Raw genomic sequence first — 21,677 nt, 5'->3', positions numbered from 1 at the left:
ATTGTTTCATTTGGTCATACCTTACAATGCTCGTGCAAACAATGCAATATACCTCTGGCCACTATCAAAACATGTACTGGATGTACATGTATTTTTTCTCTGTCTGACTAGCCAATAAATGCCAATTTCTTACACCGTATAAAACACAATGAATCAGACAATGGTGTATGCTCATTTTATTATACTGATAGTAAAAGACATGCCGACATTTTTATAATTCTTTCTTGAAAAGATATTTTATGTATGCTTTTAATTGTTTATGTACGCCTGATCATCATTTTCGACGATTTAAGAGACTCGAGTCCCTTAAAATTGTTATATATCATTCCCGCCAATCCGCCATCGGATGGATCTACGCTTCCAGGTGTTACGTATTCCCCATTTAAATTTACATAGGCACATGGACTATACCAGTACCACCATCCGCCTTTGCAACGCTGTGCGTTATTGGAATTAGAGTCGTCATCAACATCATGATCATATGTTGAGAATCTGCGACCAACGCTGTAATATAGGCCTGTACTATCGCCTAAAATATTAAATTATAGCTTTTTGTAACTGCTTTAAAATGAGTTGGCATATAAGTTATAACTAATCTAACTGGCACATGCCATGATTTAAGACACATACTAAAGGTGCATCAAAAATGGCTTTTTTCTTGAAAAACCCTCAAGCGAAATTTTAATATTAAAATAAGACACTTTAACAAATATTGTATTGTTATTGGTGGGCGGGGTGTACATGGGGCAGAGTTTTGAGGAGTTAATGTATACTACCAAATGCAAAATCAGAGGAGAGTAAAAGCAAAAAGGTATGTGGTAGTGTAGTTGACGGGTTATTAAGAGACAATATATCAAAATACATGAGCTCTAACGTTATAAAACATTTAAAAAAAATCTGTTGAGTGGGATAGTTGTGGTTGAGGAAGTGGGCGGACAGATATCTGAACATCGTCCCTTTACACTCACTTCTTCACAGCAGGTGATAACAAAATATACCCCCGAAAGACAAACAAAACACAAAATACAGAAGCCTGCAATATAAAAAGTATAATTTTTGAATTTTAAATTTTTGTATTTTGTACGAAAAATACAGACTGAAGCACCAGGCGAACGAAATCTCGCTAATGTAGTAATATACAAACCAGCAGTACCAAACCCTTTGTCAATTTGCAGTTTGTAATCTGGATCGGTTAAACGGAAGTTTGTGTACTCTTCAAAGGCTTTCGTACCATCAGCAGCTTCTACATCTATTCGCAGTTCAGTTTTGTTCTTTGACGATAACTCAGATATATAATGGAGACCTTTAAAAGAAGAATATGAACAGGTTTGTAAGACGGTAGATCAACTTAACGCGAACAAACGTCTACACTGGGAATCTGTATCGAGTGATCTCATTTTAGTTAGTACATAATAAGTGCTATGTTTCTTTAAAAGAAACTAAATGGCTAAATTGCAACATGATCGATATGATCGGAAACACTACACACTAACATAAATTAGTACAAACAATTTTCAGGTTTGCGAATAGGAAGTATGTTGTCATAATGAAATAAATACCAAGCGGTGCTCAATGCTTTTTACACAGTTATATCATACCTAGCCAAAACTCTCCTGTTAAATTTCCAAAGCCAATAGTGTAGCTGGCATGATTCCGATAAAAGTCAACTGAACCATTAAACCTGTGTTGAAACACCTGTCATTGAAATGCATTTTGGTAAAGTATCGCATTAATATTCATTTGAATAAGTACCTTTACATTCCAGAACAGCAGGTAATAACCACATGTTAAAGAATGCGCATGCAGAATAATGACTGAAAAATTGAAACCCTTTTAATTTTGGTAGAATCGATCCGTCTTATATTTTGCTGACATTCTATATTAAGATAAAGCGATTATTTCTTAGCTTGACAACATAAGTACGCCAGGTTAGGAAAACGCAGGAAAATTACTATAAAATGTCATATTTCACTTTACTCTTTAAATGTAATTCATTTTAACATCTTTAAATGTAATTCATTTTAACTATAGGTAATGTAAAATAATAAGAGTGACTTTCATGTTCAGATTATTGACCGAGCAATTTGTCACATATTTTCACGACTCTACATATAGTCATGGAGTGACTATCATAGAAGGAATTAATTCGATAAAACAGTCACTTTCTTTTCCCGTTGTTGGCTAATTAATTTAGTATAGATAAATTATGGAATTCTGAGTCTATAAATGTTAACTAACAAACAACACTAATATCATTTTAATGAGATGATACTGATAGTCTAATAGTGTAATGCCTTACATTCGGTCTTAACTGACACAGTTCTTTATAAACTAGTTTTAAAAGTTTACAAACCGTCCATCCACCATCAGCAGTCTCTAAATCGCAAAGAACTTCTAGATAGGTATGAGACTTCCATAGTTTTACACCATATATGCCATTTTTGTAACCAAGGGACATTTGCTTGATGTCATAACAATCAGAAGCAGGCACTAAAAAGATATTTGTAGCATTTACACAGTTCAAAATATTATCACATCACATATTTTAGAATTAGACAATCAGATGTTCACTTGATGAAAAATGATTTATATTAAGATTCAACTTTAAAGTCTGTTATATATAATATGCGTGCCCTGGTAATTATAAGGACGAATAATATTGCAATTTGGATTTATACTGCTACTTAGAATAGGCAAAAACCATGCTGATGTCAAGTAATTATGGACGGACATTATGTTAATAATGAATATTTTGTCATTGAAGAGTTTGCAACGCCATTCTAACATCCTTTAAAAAGTGGATTTACTAACCATCTCCACTGTTTCATTAAATTTTACAAACTTTTCTTTGCTTTGAGTGAGCAGCTATAACGGTTACTCTGGGACACTATACTAGACAGACTATTAACACTTAAGCATATCTAAGATTAATATATGTCCTATACAGCTTTGAATGGCAACTTTATGTTGAGATAAACGCCACAATGACAAAATAAGAGGCATATGCTGACTTTCCAACTATTGATGGTGCAGGAGGACATTTTTCAGATCAGGACAGGCAAAACCAGCAGAACGATCAGCCTTTCGTAAGCTAGCAGGATGGCTTTCTCACACGAAGAGTTCTTCACCCCAAGCTAGATTTTAACTCACAACGGTTATGGACAGATGATTCGAATTCAGAGACCTTACCAACACAAGCTAAGAAGGCCCTTCAAAATAATCCTATAAAAATTACTATATGAAGTAACAAATACCTGTTTCACAATGTCGGCCAGTTACTCCCGCTGGGCAGCTGCACGTGTAGTTAGATATGCCATTGACACAATTCCCTCTGAGACAGGGCTTTGTCAAGCAGTGGTCGATGGCTTCAAAAAGATACATAAGAAGGACTATATACAGTCATATTCTATCTGTGGCATTCTTATCACTGGTTTTGTAATTTATTTTGATTGCCAAACCGGTACAGTAAAATCGAAAGCAACACATTAAATCTATGTGAAAATGTAAAACATTTCTAGATTGTATTACACAAATAGTTAACCAGGCACGCTTGCTACAAGTTTATGCTTAGAATACCCTGATGGAAAGACAGAAATAAAATTGTACTCTTACTTTTGTCATTTGTAATATGAATCGATTGGAAATCTTTGGTGAATGCATGATCAACATATACGACAGGTATGGTTTTGTAGGTTTTTTTTTTAGTTAAAGTCGAATTCAAAATGGCATATTTGGCAAATATTTCTTCTTAAAGAGCGATCATGTCTACAAACGTAGCGATGTCCATTCAGAGTATTTGTAATATTTTTATTAATCCCCCGCCACAAGTGGTGGGGGTTATAGAAATGGGCTCCGTCCGTCCTTCCGTCCGTCTGTCTGTAGCACTTTCGTGTCCGCTCCATATCTCCTAAACCCTTTGAAGGATTTTCATAAAACTTGGGTCAAATAATCACCTCATCAAGACAATGTGCAGAGCCCATGAGTCAGCCATGCCGGCTCAAGGTCAAGGTCACAACTTAGGGTGAAGGGTTTGAGCCTTCCGTTTTGTGTCCGCTTTATATCTTCTAAACCCCTTGAAGGATTTTCATCAAACTTAGGTCAAATGATCACCTTATAAAAGCAATGTGCAGAACTTATGAGTCAGCCATGCCGGCTTAAGGTCAAGGTCACAACTGAAGGTCAAATGTTTGAGCCTTACATATTGTGTCTGCTCTGTATCTCCTAATTCCCTTGAAGGATTCATATGAAACTTGGGTCAAATAATCACCTCATCAAGACAATGTGCAGAACTTATGAGTCAGCCATGCCGGCTGAAGGTCAAGGTCACAACTCAAGTTCAAATGTTTTAGCCTTCCATTTCGTGTCCGCTCTATATATCCTAAACCCCTTGATGGAATTTTATAAAACTTGGGTCAAATGATCACCTCAGTAAAACGATGTGTAGAACGTATGAGTCAGCCATGCCGGCTCAAGGTCAAGGTCATAACTTAGGGTCAAAGGTTTGAACCTTCCACTTTGCGTCCACTCTGTATCTCCTAAACCCCTTGAAAGAATTTCATCAAACTTGGGTCAAATGATAACCTCATCAAGAACTCATGAGTCAGCCATGTCAACTCAAGGTCAAGGTCACAACTCAAGGTCAAAGGTTTGAGCTCTGTATCTTCTAAACCCCTTGAAGGATTTTCATGAAACTTGGGTCAAGTGATCACCTCATCAAGACGTTGTGCAGAATTCATGAGTCAGCCATGTCAGTTCAAGGTCAAGGTTACAGCTAAAGGTCAAACGTTTACCCTTTCACTACCCATAGCAGTGGCGGGGAATTTAGCTGTCTTTCAGACTAGCTGCCTTGTTGAGTTGTTATGGCCCATTCACTACATTTTCCAATAATATCGCCCTTCAACGAATGTGGCTATACAAACCTTTGGTGGAAATCGCATTTGAATCCATCTTGATCACTTTGATATGTGACAAATATTAAATACTGTATGATCACTTTCACATAAAAATGTATATCATCACTAGCCTTTTTTACTTTATTACCCGTTTTCTACTTAATTTGGCCGTACATGTAATCATTCACGTAGCATGATTTGAAAAAAGTAAAACAGTGAAAGCAAAACTATTTTTATTCCTCGCCCCCCCCCCCCCACCACCCTCCGGGAGCGGCATATAGTAATTGCAGTGTCCGTTCGTTCGTTCGTCTCGAATTTATGTCCGGTTTGTAATATTGGCATTTATAACTACCCAAAGAAATCACAAACGTTGATTTACTATTTACACAAAGCAATATTAAACTTATAAATCAAATTGTAGAAATACCAACAAACTTCTTTTTATTTTATGCTTTTCAGTGAAAAACCTAAATATATCAGTGAAATAGAATATATATTTTTACTGTTTCCAAGCCGTGAAAATATCATTTTTATTTTACACTGGTATGGAACTACACTTGAATGCTAAAAAATATAAATTATAAATAATCGAATCCTTTACATAATATACTTTTATAAAGATACAGGTGTATTCAAAAAGCAACACAAATATAAAATATACGCTCCACCGTATTCAAATATAAAAAAAATCTGGAAACTTCATAAGGCTAACAATTTTCAAACATAGATATCTAGACGACACGACATAGTGTTATTATGAACAAAATGCACATGACGTTGGGCAAGTCAATTTGTTAAAATTTTATAAAAAATTGAAAGTAAAGCTCAGTTATAAGGAACTCTTTGGGGTCATTAAAATATGTTTGCTGTATCCGAGGTTCGCTGTATCAACAGTTAGCTATAAATGAACATCTGGCGTGGAGCGAACAGGTCTAGGAAAATTATGTTTTAAGGTTGCTGTTTTATCAAAATATCTACGTATTTTATCATAATACATGGCTTCATATTACTTTGCGATTGATTAAATTCTCATTTCTTTTTATTCCAATTCATTTTGTTTGAGTATTGGTAAAAACCGAAAACATAGTATTTATATTTTTTATTTGGCATTGATTTAATTTGTTTTTATTTCAATTCAATTTTTTTTGAGTATTGGTAAAAACCGAACAGATAGAAATTATATTTTGTTCGGTTAATTTTTTGTCTCCGTGTGGAGAGTATAACTACCGTCATGAGAACTAACTGCTTTCATAAATTTGGAAATTATATATAGAATATTAAAAATAATACATGACCAAGTATACAAAATTATGTACTTTCACGTGAAGTAGCTTTATCGCTTAAAGTTAAAACGTTAGGTACTCGCACAATGACAATGAGAGGTGACGACGTATTTTTGTTGACCTATTGCCGTATGTAAGAGACAAATGCGTTTAAATAAGCGTTGTAATTATTATAAAAATATATGAATTGATCATAAAATATATGGATTGATCATTAAATAGGGGCCTCCGTGGCCGAGTGGTTGAGGAAGACATCCAGCTGGCTTACGGAAGGTTGGTGGTTCTACCCAGGTGCCCGCTCGTGATGAAATAATGCACGGAGGTGCACCTGGGGTCTTCCTCCACCATTAAAGCTGGAATGTCACCATATGACCTATCATGTGTCGGTGCGACGTTAAATCCAAAAAAAGAAAAAAAAAAAGATAATAAGATAAAATGTAATGTAGTTATATATTTAACGACTTATCTATAAATTTGCATTTTTTAGTGTGTTACCAACGTCAGTGAATCTTGAAATTATCGACTAAGTTCGTTATAAACGAGTGAATGTTATGTCGGGACATAGAAATATGTTCCTTATTTATAACCGAGTTCGCTATAAGTGAATTTTGTTGGGAAGAAAAACTTCTTGTTTTGGAGCGTGGCTTTCCCTGTTGAATATTCATTCTGAATTCTGACGTTTTCCACCTTTCTCAACACCCCCACCCTTTTATCTATCCCTTACCCATTTTTCTAATTTGCATATAATTAATATGAACTTGATGTTGGATTTTAGAAGCAACCCGTCTGCTATATTTTTCAGTTACACATTATTTTTGTTGCTGGCTTACTTTGTGATGTATGGCTCTGGCTGTTTTAGGGTTGGTTCGCGCTTCCGGGAAATCTTTTATTATTTTAGTGTTTTTCACCAGCGAACACCATAATTTACATTTTCGCAGTGGCGCATCATATTGTGTTCACTCGGTGAAATATATTTCGATCTTACACTGAAACAAACAATACCCTCTATTTATATTTTATTACTTGTAATGAAAAGATATTGTAAAATTCTAATTTTACTGGGAAGCCATCGGAATACGTACATATGTTGCACTGTTTTCCTCTGTAACCATCATCGCAAACACAAACAAAGCCGTCGCTACTATCGAAACATTTTCCATGGATACAAGGACTGGATTTACACAACGAATTTGCTGTACATAATAATATATTAGTTTAAAACAATACACCAGTTTAAGTATCAAGTAAATAGAAATGCTAAAGGCGTAATTTTCAAACACATTTTATATCATGTTTATTCTGCGCAGTAAGAAATAAAAAAAAGCAAAACATTTCAAAACAAACTGTGCAAGAAGCAGTTAACTGTCAGTACACAAAGTAAGAGGTCTTTAAAAAACAAAGCAAAACACGACAACAAAAATATACTCACGATTCCTCGTACATTGTTTTACACCGATTTGATATAACATTTGTTTTGTATTGCATTGCTATGCATTGCATATATGCTGTGTAATTTTAACTGATCATGTGTAAATACTACTTTTGTTAAAAATGTAAATATGACAAATAACTGCACGAGTTATTATATCATTGTACTAATGTAATTTTCTACTGCAGTACAAAATGTATGTATTAAGTTATAAAATTGTTACAGGTATGCTTAAACGGGTTTATCATGCTTAATGTGCTACAAAGAGACGTGTATTGTAACTTACAAATGTTACAGTTTCGACCTTCGTAGCCTTGATCACATGTGCATAAATAGCCATTTCGTAGATCCATACATGACCCATGGACACATGGATTTGGCTGACAATGGGTTGAAGCTGTATAAAAAGGTGAGAGGATGCTCTTGTATATACCTTTTGTGTGCTATAGACTAAGTATTAATAATTTATGTTAAACTCCAAAATATAGGCAACTGTTAATTTATATTAAAGTAGAAATGAGTGCTTTAGTAGTGCGTTCCCCTTTGACGTCTGAAGATAATGGAACATTGGTAATGCTTTTCATCATAGTTACAAAACAACAAAATCCACGGAATAACAACAACAACAAGGTACCAATCAAGTTTATTCAATACTTGAATTGCAGCTGAACGACCGTATTTAACTTAGGTCCACCAAGCAATTAAATGTTTCCATAACACAAGCTCAGAAGAACCCATCAATTTGTAAGTCTTTCTGTCAGAAGAAAATTATCTGTTCTTCTTACTTCAATATCAGTATTGCAATATGTTGAAACTAGTTCGGAAATTGAATTCATTAGGTTGAAATATAGGAAAATACTTACAAATATTGCAATTACGTCCTTTGTAGCCATCATCACAAGAACATAAATAATCATGCAAGACCTCGTAGCACTGACCATTAGCACACGGGTTTGAGGTGCAATGCTTTGTTTCTAAATGATGTTAAAGTGTAACAATTCATTATATTTGCAATTACCGTTCCCAGAAAGGATGTGGAAAACGTATAGATATTACATGCTATTGCTGACCAGTGCTTATTATTATAGTCTCTCCAAATTATTAAGTGTAGTTCATTTATTGCATTTTAAGGGTAACATTTTGCATTAACAAAATTGTTTACAATTAAACATAAAGAGAGTTTTAATCATATTACTTTCTCGTTGTTGGAAGTAAGATAAATAAGGCTGAAATGCACACCATATCTAAAGAACCAATAAATTTTGAAAAGTATTGTTGAATTCTAAAGACAATACGAAACATTTAGACTATCATTTGGTATGATATCTCATCAGTATATATATAATTTCTCTCAGTATACAATACATACTTACCGCAGTTTATACCAGCACACGACTCTGTTTGACTGTGAGTTCCTTGGCAGTATTTTCCGTATGGCGATGGTCGTGGGTTGGTACAGGATCGGTATCTTGACTGAACCCCTCCCCCACAAGTGACACTGCAAGTACTCCAGAGCTCCCAATCACTCCATCCACCATCTGCAAATGGTTCAATTTTCATACATTCTTTGCCATGGTTGAAAACAGTAACAAGTAACAACATAGCTTAGATTATGAAAGTGTGTGACATACACAAATACAGCGTGCCGCTTTGTTGTAAATCAGCCGCCATGTATTCTTAAAAGCTTTTATTACCAAGATAATAAAACCGCTCACATGTTGAATGAACTTTTCCTGTTTACATGAAATATAATGCCTAAAAGTATAAATTTCATTACATAATTAATACACGTACTTGAACAAGCCATCGGCATACAGAGACGTGTGTCTCGATTCTGACCGAAACAGTGGTCACCAAACCGATTTGGGACCGGATTAGAACAATCTCTGCTGCGACTCTGCAAACCCATGTCGCACGTAACCGAACACTTTCCCCATTCTGCCCAAAGACTCCAACCTCCGTGCACTAAAACAGAACAGTGTTTTATTTAAAAACTAATAATTTGTTATAACATTGAGAAAGGCTACTTCTTTTACTGCTACTACTTCTGCTGATGTTTTTTTTTGCTGCTGCTATTACTACTACTCCTCCTCCTCCAACACCTTCGGTAACTTCGGACAGAAGAATGGGGAGTCAAACTATGTAAGAAACAGGAAAGAAGATATTGAAAGGTAGAGAGAAAGGAGATGGAAAAATACTATAAAGCAGGAAGAAGACAAAGTGGGGGTGGGGTGGGGGGGGGGGGAATATGAAGTACAAAACAAAAAGAACAAGAAAAAACTCGACGAAAAGTGAGAAAATGAATAGAAAAGAAGAGGTAAAGCACACATTTTTGAGGATTTTGAATCATAACATATACGTATTTTGGTCAAAGAAGCAATAATTTAAAGTTTATTGTGATTTAAAGTAAGAGTATATAAACATGACAAAAAAGAATCTACGAAGAGTGTGCGTCCTCGTGATATAATTCATTCGCATCTGAACTCCAGGCAATGATTTTATTTAACAACAAATCACTGGATGAAATATAGTATTTCTTAACTGCTCAAAACTTTTTATATACTCAAACGCAAAAGAAAGTGTGCACTCAGGTTTTCGTCAACTGAAGTAGATTATGTTGTCCGAAGTTGATTATTATTTAAAAGTATGTCATGTTTGGTACCAAAATTTAGTGCAGCTTATGGTCAATTTGATGTGTTTACATTGTTTTCAAATTTTTGACATTTATGGAGATTCTTGGCTGTTCAAAGCCAACAGGGGTCAAAAACGGAAGTTGGAAATCTCTTTCTTGTCAGATGATATAAAAGCTGCCTGTTCCTCAAACATTATTTTGTTTAGTTTAAATATCGTGTGTGGCCACCTCTACTATTTATTCAAGCATTGATATGGCAACATTTAGGTCTAAAGTAACAGAAGAATGACGCCAAGAGGAATTTTATTCCATTCTTGAGTAGCGATTGTCAACCAAGGTCTACTGGATCTATGTCGTACAGCAACTTGACCAGTTTGCTGAAATTGTTGATGCAAAAGAATTATGACATTACTTAGGCACCCAGACGTTCTGCTGATGTGAATAACGTTGTCACCCCGTTAATGCTTTAATTCACTGAGTTTCACTAAGTCGTGGCATTTTATTACAGCACAGATTTGAAATCTAATGTGTTTTTCCTTTTACCAAAGGTATAAAAACTGACAAAACACGTTTTTGTAGACATGTACATTTCCTATGGGCAGTACGTGCAAATCATGCAAAAGTCCACTATTGCTAGTTAATTTGACTCCAACCAGTTTTTATCGTAAAACTGAAGGAAGACCAATAGTAGATGATTCGAGCAAATGATGTTGCAATGTTGCTCTTTTAGAACTGAGAATATTCATTTAAAAAGTTCTCATTTTCTTTTCTGCACGTAAATCGTAACAACAGAAACAGCCATGTCTAAGAGAGAAAACAAAATGTCGTAAGACACAGCGAATGTCATTAGGTGCATTTACGGTAAAACCACAAATACTGAAAATATTTAATATATATATTTAGTATTGGAAGTTACATAAATACATGTTATATATCAAAAACGTTTTGTGTTACATATATATTTTTGCATACATAATGGCACTGTTAAAGATAAGAAAAGGAGAATAAAACAAAATTGCATAAACTATACTAAGGATGACTCCTAATTAGCATAAACCTTTTGTAACAAAATTATTTCTTCTTTGCTTACCAGGACACAGTTCTAGCATGCACACTTTTACATCTGTACTATTTCCGATGCAATTCTGACCACCGTATTTTGGTGCAGGATTCGTACATGATCTGGTACGCGTCTGGACTCCATTTTCGCATGTCACATCACAGTGGGACCAATTGGACCAAGGAGTCCAATTTCCATCAACTGCAAATAGTATTAAATTTATTTTTAACTGTTTATTAATGCAAGTTTTACAATATTACACACTATAAAAATGACAGCACTTTCAGTTAATAATTAAGCACAAAACACAATTAATTTCTAATATGAAATTTGTATAGCTTACCAACATTGCATAATCCACAAAACTTTGGACATACTTTCTTAGCCTGGCTGATATCATTACAAATGCTAAACAAAGAGTTGAGTCTCGCACAATCCATTGATTCGTCATCAATACATGCTTGAGCTGAAGAGGTTATAACCAACTATTATTAACTTGATCGTTGGTTGACATTTTGTTGATAAGCGGTAAATGAAATTAAATAAAAATTCTGAAGTAAGTATTAGGTAAATGTATGCAGTGAGCCTACAATGTAAACCAATTACTAAAAACCCTGTTTTCCAGACCATTTATTTATTATAAGACATTACCACAGCAGATATTTGCTGCATTTGGTTTAGTCATTCAGACATAAAAAGTAAATATAACATGTTTCACCTTCTACAATTGATTTGTATATGTTTTGTAAAAATACGATGATAAAAAATACCGATAAGAATAATGCGTAGTAGCTGTCAGTAAAGGTTAAATCTATTATGATCATGAATCTTTGACGCTTACTATGTATGTATGACTTTTTATTTTGACTGAACGAAAAATGCATTATTTAAATCGAGCCACACTTTTCAGATGTTAACATAGATTTTAGTTCGACATTTTGTCGATTCCCATGGGTGATCTCGGGTAAAGTAGAGACTGACTTTATACTCGATAACCCACATGAACGGTATAAGTTAGTACATGTACACCAATCGTGCCTTCTCTGTTGAAGAGCTGAACTCTGCAAACTCCACGGCGAGGTAGGGTTTACTGGTTGCTTGCTTTTCACCACAGCGCTCAATGTGCAGGGAAAAAAAGTTTTACATATTTCCAGAGCCCAATTTTGATTGCTCGGCTACTTTACTGGTAGGAGTAAGTATCGTTTACAAATCAGCTTACCCTTCCCAAAAACTCCGATGTGAACTTACCCAATAAAACATGACTTACGTTTCAGGTGTTCACATAAATGTTTATTGCAGTGATCTGTTGAACAGCATTCAAGGCAATTTGTTGTCTGCCTTTTGTTTACACCTCTACCAACTATGGTACTTGGAATATTGCCATGCGCATCACATCGCTATTTATAAAACGTACATAGAAGTAAATACAACACATAGGAACACCTAGTAAAACAAGACGTCATTGAGCAAATAAAACTTCTTTGTTAGTATTTTACTCAGTTTTTCTTTATTTCAGATCAAGGTGTCTATCCGCATAGAGTTTCGCTATATATAGCCGGTGCTAGAGGGCTTCGGAGGAACTGCATATTTCATTATCATTTATAAACAATCTCTGCTATATTTTCGGATAACTTGATTCTATGCTGCTTCCAAATATAGATTTATATCTTATTATTTATGAGATATTAACATATCTTAGCGCCTGGCCTAGAGGTTATCACTGCTAATATGACATTTGATAAGCAACATTTTGGATGCGCGGTGTATATATACAAATCGTTTGATTTCAAGATAATAAGTGTCGGAGCATATACATATGTAATTAAGAGATTAATAACTCATTTTCCTGTATACTTATTTTTTTGTTCCTACATCGTCTTTTACAACAAAATACATACCTAACATTCCCAACATATTGTTGGTGGTTCAATAACTTTTAAAGCTAATAAAATCGTAATAGAAACATCTCACTTTCCAGATGAAATCTTTTTTCTATGTATCTAGCGGTCCGTTATTGGGAGCATGCCAGATTTCTTATCTCCACGGACGGGCTTTGTATATAAAAATTACCTTATTAGCAATACAGCCTAAACTGAATATCTGTCCTTGACTGGATGATGAAGTGTTCTGGTAACAGGCCTGAAAAATTGAAATTAAAGAGTGTATTGTTGATTGTGCCGGAAGCTCACCAAAATTTGAAATATAAGGCGCCACACCGTTCTTTGGTAGGATCAGTTCAGTTTAGAGAAATCCATTTATATGTGGGTAATTACCTCACCATCTCCACATGCCAAAGTTCTGTTACACGCATTCAAATCAGTAATACTTGGACAGCTGAAGCATTCTAATGAAGCTGCAAAATGAAATATATCGTTATGAAGGACTTGCAATTGTACGCAATATGTGCAGTATATTATAAAAACTGTTTTGAACAAGAATAGCAAAGAAAATAATAACATTAAAGTAGAGGTATCGTTTGTCCTGTACATATTTAAACAAGCAATTCTGTTTCATACATTTGTCCTGGTATATCAATATATTGGCCAGCCCGTTTTGAAATATAAACTGACACAAAACTTCAGGTTAATACATAAAGTTCATTTAAACAAATTTTAAATGTAAAACACTGTACACAAAATACTACTGACCATTATTTTGGTCAGTCAGAACAAAAATAGACAGCTGATGTTCCACCTAGAATTGTATTTTTACGTACCCGTACTCTTTATCAAGATGCATATTAACAACAACTTTAGGAAGACTGAAAAGGAAAACAGAAAGATAAAGTATGATATCAAAATAAGAGGACGCTTTGTTATTTGATATACTTATCTTCACATCTCAACTTCATTTTATAACTTTATTTACATTTTATTTGGTACATACCAATCCAAGGCGCTGTTCAATCAAATGTCCTCACATATGTTGTAAGTTTTGGAGGCTGTCGGAACTTTTTTTTGTCTTTTTTGAAGATTACATAAAATATTAAACAATGAAAAGTAACTTAAATTTAATATGATAAAATACAGACATACCCATCCTTCCTTTTGAGGCCTTTTAAAATCAACGTCACGGTGGCGATTTGGTCTGGTCTTTTGTAAAGGTCTTTTAACACTATCTAGCTTTTCTATTTCATTGTGGCCCTTGTGCTATATTGATAACATATTAAGTGTGAATTATGTTTCATTTATAGAAACAGGAGCTAACATCGTGACTAACATGTAATAAACTAAGATTGTACTAAAACTAAACATTTACAGATAGTTTAACTTATTTATCTTAAATTAGTTATAATTCCGAGACCCACATGGAATATTAGGAAACCAAATGTGTAGCCACAAAAATGAAGTCTTTACTCACTGACTTACTTACTACTTTTAATCAGCAAAGTTGGATAGACAGACAGACAGACAGATTGACAAAACTAGGACACCATAATGAAACTCTACATGATTGCGCGTTCAGTTCTGGACCAGTTAATATACAAGTATTTTTCGGTTTCGTAGTTACGTTTGAAAAGAACTATAACATCTCAGTGTCAGTTTCTCCAGCCAATCATCAGCATAAAAATCTAATAATCTTTATAATCATCTTGAGATTTATTCTTGTTATTGATGAAATTAACCATCAATTTTGCAAAGAATATGCTATTGTCAAGTTTAACTTAATTCATTTTTCCACGATAATCGATGAAAAAACACAAGGACAAAATTCATATAGGAATAGCCACATTCTAAGAATGAAAACGTGACTGCAAATTACACTTAAATGCATGAAGAAAATAAAGGAATTTAGACTTCAAAGATAAAACAAGCATACAACCGCCAGCAAAATCACCGCTAAGGGGTTTAAACCGATCGAACCTCTTTCGAAGACCTAATAGTTTTGCGCGGCAAGAATGTTCTGCGCGTTTGAATAACCGGAAGTGACGACAGAACGTCATTTGTTTTCGGAGAATCAAGAATAATGCATTAAAGTTGTTATTCGGATTGTCAAGATGTTGTTTGAAATCTTTTGTACCCTGTGGTATAGGTATTAAACAGTCAACACTACTGCATGTTCACGGGGCATATTAGCTTTTATCAATTTATTATTATATACGACATTTATATAGCACTCTTTTCGTATAAAAATACGTTCAAAAGTGCTTTACATAAAAAACTTACATAATGTTCAATAAAAATAGCAATTAACTATTTTAGAAAGAATTTAAAATTACATTACGCTAATGAGATACCTATCATTTTAAACTTAAGGTAAACAGGTCAAAACATGAAACAAAATACAATATCGTAAAACATTAACTGGCCTATCAAAGACACAGGTTAGAGCAGAATAGAACAGCAGATATCTTACATTTTGAACAGACAGAATAAACCAGTATGATGCCTGTGAAATGCATCACGGCATGCAAACCGGGACGGGATGATTGGGTCAATCCCCTCCTAAACGGTTGGGAGAACATCCATGATACATTCCACAGAAAAAAAAAAACTGTCTATATAATTCTATACAATAAATAGGTTCTGATGTGATATTATTCAAAATAAGAATTTAGTTTGCAGCAATTAAGGACTTCGAATGATATTTGGCGACACGTTAAAATTTAAGCACATTGACGTATATCTCGGAACGCCATTTAATCGGTGTACTTATTCTTTTCACAGTGATTGTTCAATTAATATATTACTCTTTCAAACATACAACTTACTGTTTATAAAACGACATATAAACTATCTTTTGAGAGCAAAGATTTTCATTTCTAAAATCTGTGTTAACGAAAGTAAGAACATTGATACATGATAGCAAAGAGTACATCCTCCAACTTGAAGGGAGAGCACCATATTATCGGCGTAATCGAACTATGGAACAGTCAAATCTCTACATTATACTTACCGTCATGTATAGAACTTTAAAGCATTTTAGCCACCAATCAAGCTGGAAATCCAGATAAATCTCGCTGCTAAAATTTACATATTGTGAAAAGCACCACATTCTAGATGGCACAACCAGATATGGTTTTAAAAAAGATTCAACGTTCAATCTAAAATCTACAGTTGATCTAGAATAAAACAGTTAACAGTCGCAACTATGAAAAACACCAGAACAGTACTTAACAACAATGTATTTATCTTTTTTGTAACTACTAGAAATGTGGGCATAGAAATTTACTATGCCTTCTAACAACACTTTTATCAGTACGAAATGACAGATGGGTCCTGTGCTCACATTTGTGACACTGTGTCCACTTAACAATCACCAAGTTTAGACAATTTGTCAGAGCTGGCGGTGAAAATTTGCCACATACACACTAGTTCATCGATTCATCTTTAAATATAGACACCGAGTCTATATCAAAATTGTCAACGTAGTATGCTGAAGGGCCTGATTTTGGACTAGCAGCTTCTGCAGTAGAAGAAACTGGTTGTGGTTTTTTTTGGCCTGCAGGTTTTTGCTGCTGGTTTCTTGTTCACAGGTTGTTATTTTTTGGTTTGTTACACTTGCTGGTACTGGATCATTTAAGTCTAAGTATGTTCTTTTCCTTAGAAAGACTCCCTGCCAAGAAAGGCGACACAAACTTCTATTTTTGATAACGGATGTTAAGGTGCGAGACTGAAAAAAGTCATCAGTATTAGGAGTATTTTCTTTTCCCCGTACATCACTAGCCACATTCATTTCACATTCTTTGAGATAGATAGTAGCAGGTGCTACCTTACTTCCATATGTGGTACCACATAAGAATGGATAAATTCCAGCCTTCTTGAAAGACGATGTAAATGTTTTCAGCAGAGAGTGCTTTCATGTAAGGTTTACAAGTCAATTCGGCAACTTCATGCCTCGTAATATTCTGACCAGGTATTTTTTTCTGTAAATATAGCTGACATTCTCGATAATACATGGATTTAAGGGTCCAAACACACCAACGTCCAAGGGTTGTGTGATGTGGCTAGTGTGCGGTGGTAAAACAAACAGCACAATATTGTGGCTATTGGTCTATTCAACAAGTGACAGCCAAATATGGGACTTGTGTCCATCAAAAAGAACAAGTGTTTCTTTATGGTTTTTATTTTTCATTTGAAGCACAAAATGCTGTGTGAGATACTTAGGTAGACTATCTATCCGAGTTAGACCACCCACTGTCTGACATTTCGCTAGAGGATCCAGCTGGCAGACTGTTGTGATGTGACTGCTTGTGAGAATCAGCTGCACACACAACTTTTGGTGGTGCATGCTCCGTGTTTATTCCTGTCTCGTCAATGTTAAAAATTCTCTCTTCTTATTGAGCAATCAGTTTATTTCAAAATGCCTGACAGTTCCTTAAAATAATTATCTAAAATAAGTATGAGAAGTTTTATTAACATGATCTAAACTGTGGAACTTTATTCTATACGCGAAAATGTGCGATTTTCTCAATATTTTCGAATCTGTCTAACAAACAAAAAATAAAAAAATAAAAAATAATAAATGAAACCCCATCAAGTATAAGGAAATATAAGCAAAATGTTATTAGAATCCGCGTGTACGGTATCCAAAATGTCAAATGGGTTGGCCAACCTGTTATTTACAGGGCAACAATAACATCTAAATTTAAAATTCTAACACGACCAGCAAATAACGTACATACATGTAGAGCAAAATCTATCTCGCGTCATCTGACGTCATCTAATCCAGGTACGTAGCACGGTCATAAAAAGTAGTTACCACTTTTTCTAACACTGTTGATACTAGTATGTCGTGTAAGAATCAAAATAATAAGTTCCCAAGTGTGATTTATCGTATAAAAACCCGAGTTTTTCGTTCTTATGCGAAACAAAATATCACTCAGGCCTACGGCCTTCGTGTTATATTCTTACGCATAAGAACTCAAAACACGGGTTATTCTACGATAAACCACGATTGGCAACTTATCATTTCTTAAATAACAAATGTTTCATGTTCACACAGTAAACAAAAAAAAAACACAAATAAAGACTCATAACAAACAGCAAAAGATACATTTTCCTTGGACAGACACATGCTTTCGGTGAAACCATTCAAACTGTACTTCATACACAGTATTCATCAGAGTATAGTATTTCAAACACAACAAGGAGTACTCTTCAAATACACGCATGTTTACAGGCAGACATATATTCGTAAATACTGTATAGCGATTATTCATATTTTGAAATATAAACTCTTTCATGTAATTACGTTGAACACTAGTATCAAGATTATTATTTAAGTTATACTCAGAATATGAAAAATATATTTGATAGAACCGATGGTAGAGAATTATATAAATCATTAAAGTGAATAAAATGGCTTACCAGTCATCAATTTTCGAACAATACGACTCCTTTTAGAATAAAATACTGCATTTTACTACAGTAGTACTAGTATAGAATTTTAATATCCGTCTTCAAATCATAATGCCCTTATATGTACAAAATTACACAGGATCATATCCACTTAACCAAAATAAACAATGCTGAAACTGACTATTCTGAAACAGCAGTTTCCAATGGATAGTATGCATCCTTCAATCTCGAAAGACGATGGAGTTGCGCTCTGGGTGCATGGGCTGCAACCTTTCTTCTCATTCTCTTTGCCTCGTGCTGCTGAGAAAGTGTCTCTTCGAACTTGGAGAGACCTTTCTGCACAGTTTGTCTCCAGGCTGACCGTTCGAGGGCTGTTGCTTCCCAGTAAGTCTGATAGATATTCAAGGCTTTTAAGTCCCTCTTGCACACGTCTTTGAGTTGCAGCTGTGGTCTGCCTGTGAGACGTTTTCCCTGCACCAGGTCCCCGTAGAGGAGGTATTTAGGGATCCGTCCGTCGTCCATGCGCACGAAATGCCTAAGCCAGCGCATACGTCTCTATTTCAGCAGCGCGTACATGCTGGTGCATCCAGCACTTTTCAGGACAGTGTTGTTTGGAACCTAGTCCTGCCAGATGCGTCGAAGGCAGCGCATGTGAAAAGCATTGAGCTTTCGGGCACGCAACGTCCAGGACTCGCTGCCATACATGAGGGTGCTCACGATGCAGGCTCTGCAGATCTCAATCTTTGTTTGCTTAGTCAGCTTGCTGTTGTTCCATGCTCTCTTTGTCAGTCTGGACATGGTGGTAGTTGCCTTGCTGATGCGCTTGTTGAGCTCTGCGCAAAGTTAGAGGGTGTCTGAGATAGTTGAGCTCAGGTACTCAAAGTCGTGGACGACATTCAGTTCATGGTCGTTGAAGCTGATGGCGGGGGGAGAGTCAACATTCCGTCCCATGGCTTGTGTTTTCTTCAAGCTAATGGTAAGCCCGAAGTCTTGGCGGGCATCGCTGAGCTGCTGCAGGTCCAGGTTACTGCCGCGTCGTCTACAAAGAGGAAGTCTTGCAGGCACCTCAGCTTGACTTAAGTGTTGGCTCTTAGTCTCGAGATGTTGAAGAGTTTTCCGTCTGACCTGGTTCGGAGGTAGATATTTACAGCTGCAGGACCAAATGCGTGTTTCAGCATCACAGCAAAGAAGATTCCGAACAAGGTGGAAACCAGGACGCAGCCCTGTTTCAGTCCGCTCTGTATGTTGAAGGCATCTGATTTTGAGCCGTCAAAGACAACGGTGTCTTTTATGTCTTCGTGGAAGGAGCTGATGATGCTGAGAAGTTTGGGTAGACATCCTATCTTTGGAAGTCTGTTTGTTTGTTTTGGGTTTAACGCCGTTTTTCAAAAGTATTTCAGTCATGTAACGGCGGGCAGTTAACCTAACCAGTGTTCCTGGATTCTGTACCAGTATAAACCTGCAAGTAACTGCCAACTTCCCCACATGAATCAGAGGTGGAGGACTAATGATTGCAGACACAATGTCGTTTATCAAATAATCACGGAGAACATACGCCCCGCCCGAGGATCGAACTCACGACCCCGTGATCCGTAGACCAACGCTCTTATCTACTGAGCTAAGCGGGCGGGGTATCTTTGGAAGGATTTTGAAGGGGCCATCCTTATTGACCAGATCGAAAGCCTTTGTGAGGTCTATGAATGCAACGAAGAGTGGCTACCTTTGCTCCATACATTTCTCCTGATGTTATTTCAGGGAGAAGATCATGTCTTTAGTGGATCGGTTGGTATGGAAACCGCACTGCGATTTAGGGTAGACTTGCTCTGCGACCGTTTGGAGCCTCTTCAGTACGACTCGTGCAAAGACTTTACTAAAGATGCTGAGGGGGATATGCCGCGATAATTACAACAGTCGCATCTTTCACTTTTGTTTTTGTTCAGTGTGACGACGTTAGCATCCCTCATGTATTGTGGTACTTCACCTTCACTCCAGCAGAGGCGGAGGATTTCATGCAACTCAGTGATGTGTGTCTCTTAGCAGCACTTCAGTACTTCGGCGGGAATACAGTCTTTCCCAGGTACCTTGCCAGAGACAAGAGAGTCAATAGCTTCGCTGAGTTCGTCTATGATTGGTTCTCTATCTCTTCCAATGAATAATAATATGTAAATGCCATCTTTTGTTTCGTTGTTTCAGGAGGGACTTAAATCATATGTTTTTCTTTTAAAAAAACTTTGACTTGGTTTCCTGTTATGTTGGAAATGTTATGTTTATTCCAAAACACATAAAGTTATACTTTATAAATATGATAAGATAGGTAAAAGTTTCTGCAGATTTAGCGAATAAAGCATTTTACGCAAATAAAAATAGATTTTTTTCTGTATTTGTTACACGATTTTGTAATAAGTAGTGCTGTAATACCATAATTTATTGGGTGGTAATTTAGTGTTGTCATATCTAAAATCAGAGATTTGTGAGGAACTAATAAACATGTCGTGATTGGCTGCACACTAAATTTAAAAATAAATCACGTTTTTCTTTCTTTTTAGCAGGAACTCGCAATGTTCTTGTCTCGTGAGAAATAAACATATATGCTATTGCCTATGTTTATTTTGCTTTGTTTTCGCAAGTCACACTGTTTTCTACATTCCTGATATTGTACTCTGTAAAGAACCAAAAGGAACTTGTCATGTTATTACTTATCTTTTTATATATTTTTTGGACTTTAAGAAGTCACTGTCACACAGTCACATGTTAAATCAACAGAGCACTGTATAAAAATGTATTTCATCTGAATTAAGAAGAATGTTTAAAGACGCCTGTAGATATCTCTCCAGTAAAATAAAAACAACATAGTATGATACAATTTTGACAGTACACATATATATATCTATTGTACTTACATAAAATCAGAGTTTATGTAACATTCCCAAATAATAGAAACAACAGCAACAAGCATAAAAACAAATAATTAAAAATAACTTGCCCTAGTAACAATTACGAGCATCAGTTACTGGAATATGTTTGATGGCTTTAACAGGGAGCATTTTTTATCCATTGAATTGCGCCGAGTCAAAAGAAAA

The 21,677-nt window shown here is 35.4% G+C and overlaps 1 protein-coding gene across 1 annotated transcript; it reads right to left on the bottom strand.

The window, feature by feature from the left end:
• Window positions 1-212: 212 nt before the first annotated feature.
• On the bottom strand, window positions 213-14,463 carry LOC128551238 (neurogenic locus notch homolog protein 1-like). The gene is made up of 17 exons (XM_053531946.1): window positions 14,332-14,463; window positions 14,013-14,057; window positions 13,570-13,649; window positions 13,367-13,435; window positions 12,564-12,693; window positions 11,640-11,762; window positions 11,327-11,497; window positions 9,399-9,569; window positions 8,978-9,142; window positions 8,468-8,578; window positions 7,891-8,001; window positions 7,258-7,368; window positions 3,255-3,365; window positions 2,354-2,490; window positions 1,599-1,695; window positions 1,145-1,303; window positions 213-529 (listed from the first exon to the last, which is right to left on the bottom strand). Exons 1-17 carry the CDS (start codon window positions 14,333-14,335, stop codon window positions 258-260), a joined length of 2,067 nt encoding a protein of 688 aa, XP_053387921.1. The 5' UTR covers window positions 14,336-14,463; the 3' UTR covers window positions 213-257.
• Between the last annotated feature and the right edge of the window lie 7,214 nt (window positions 14,464-21,677).

Source organism: Mercenaria mercenaria, chromosome 19, assembly GCF_021730395.1.
Source record: "Mercenaria mercenaria strain notata chromosome 19, MADL_Memer_1, whole genome shotgun sequence".
In the NCBI taxonomy this organism is placed as follows: domain Eukaryota; kingdom Metazoa; phylum Mollusca; class Bivalvia; order Venerida; family Veneridae; genus Mercenaria; species Mercenaria mercenaria.
The sequence above is the reverse complement of the archived record's forward strand: the minus strand, read 5'-3'. Positions and strand labels throughout refer to the sequence as shown.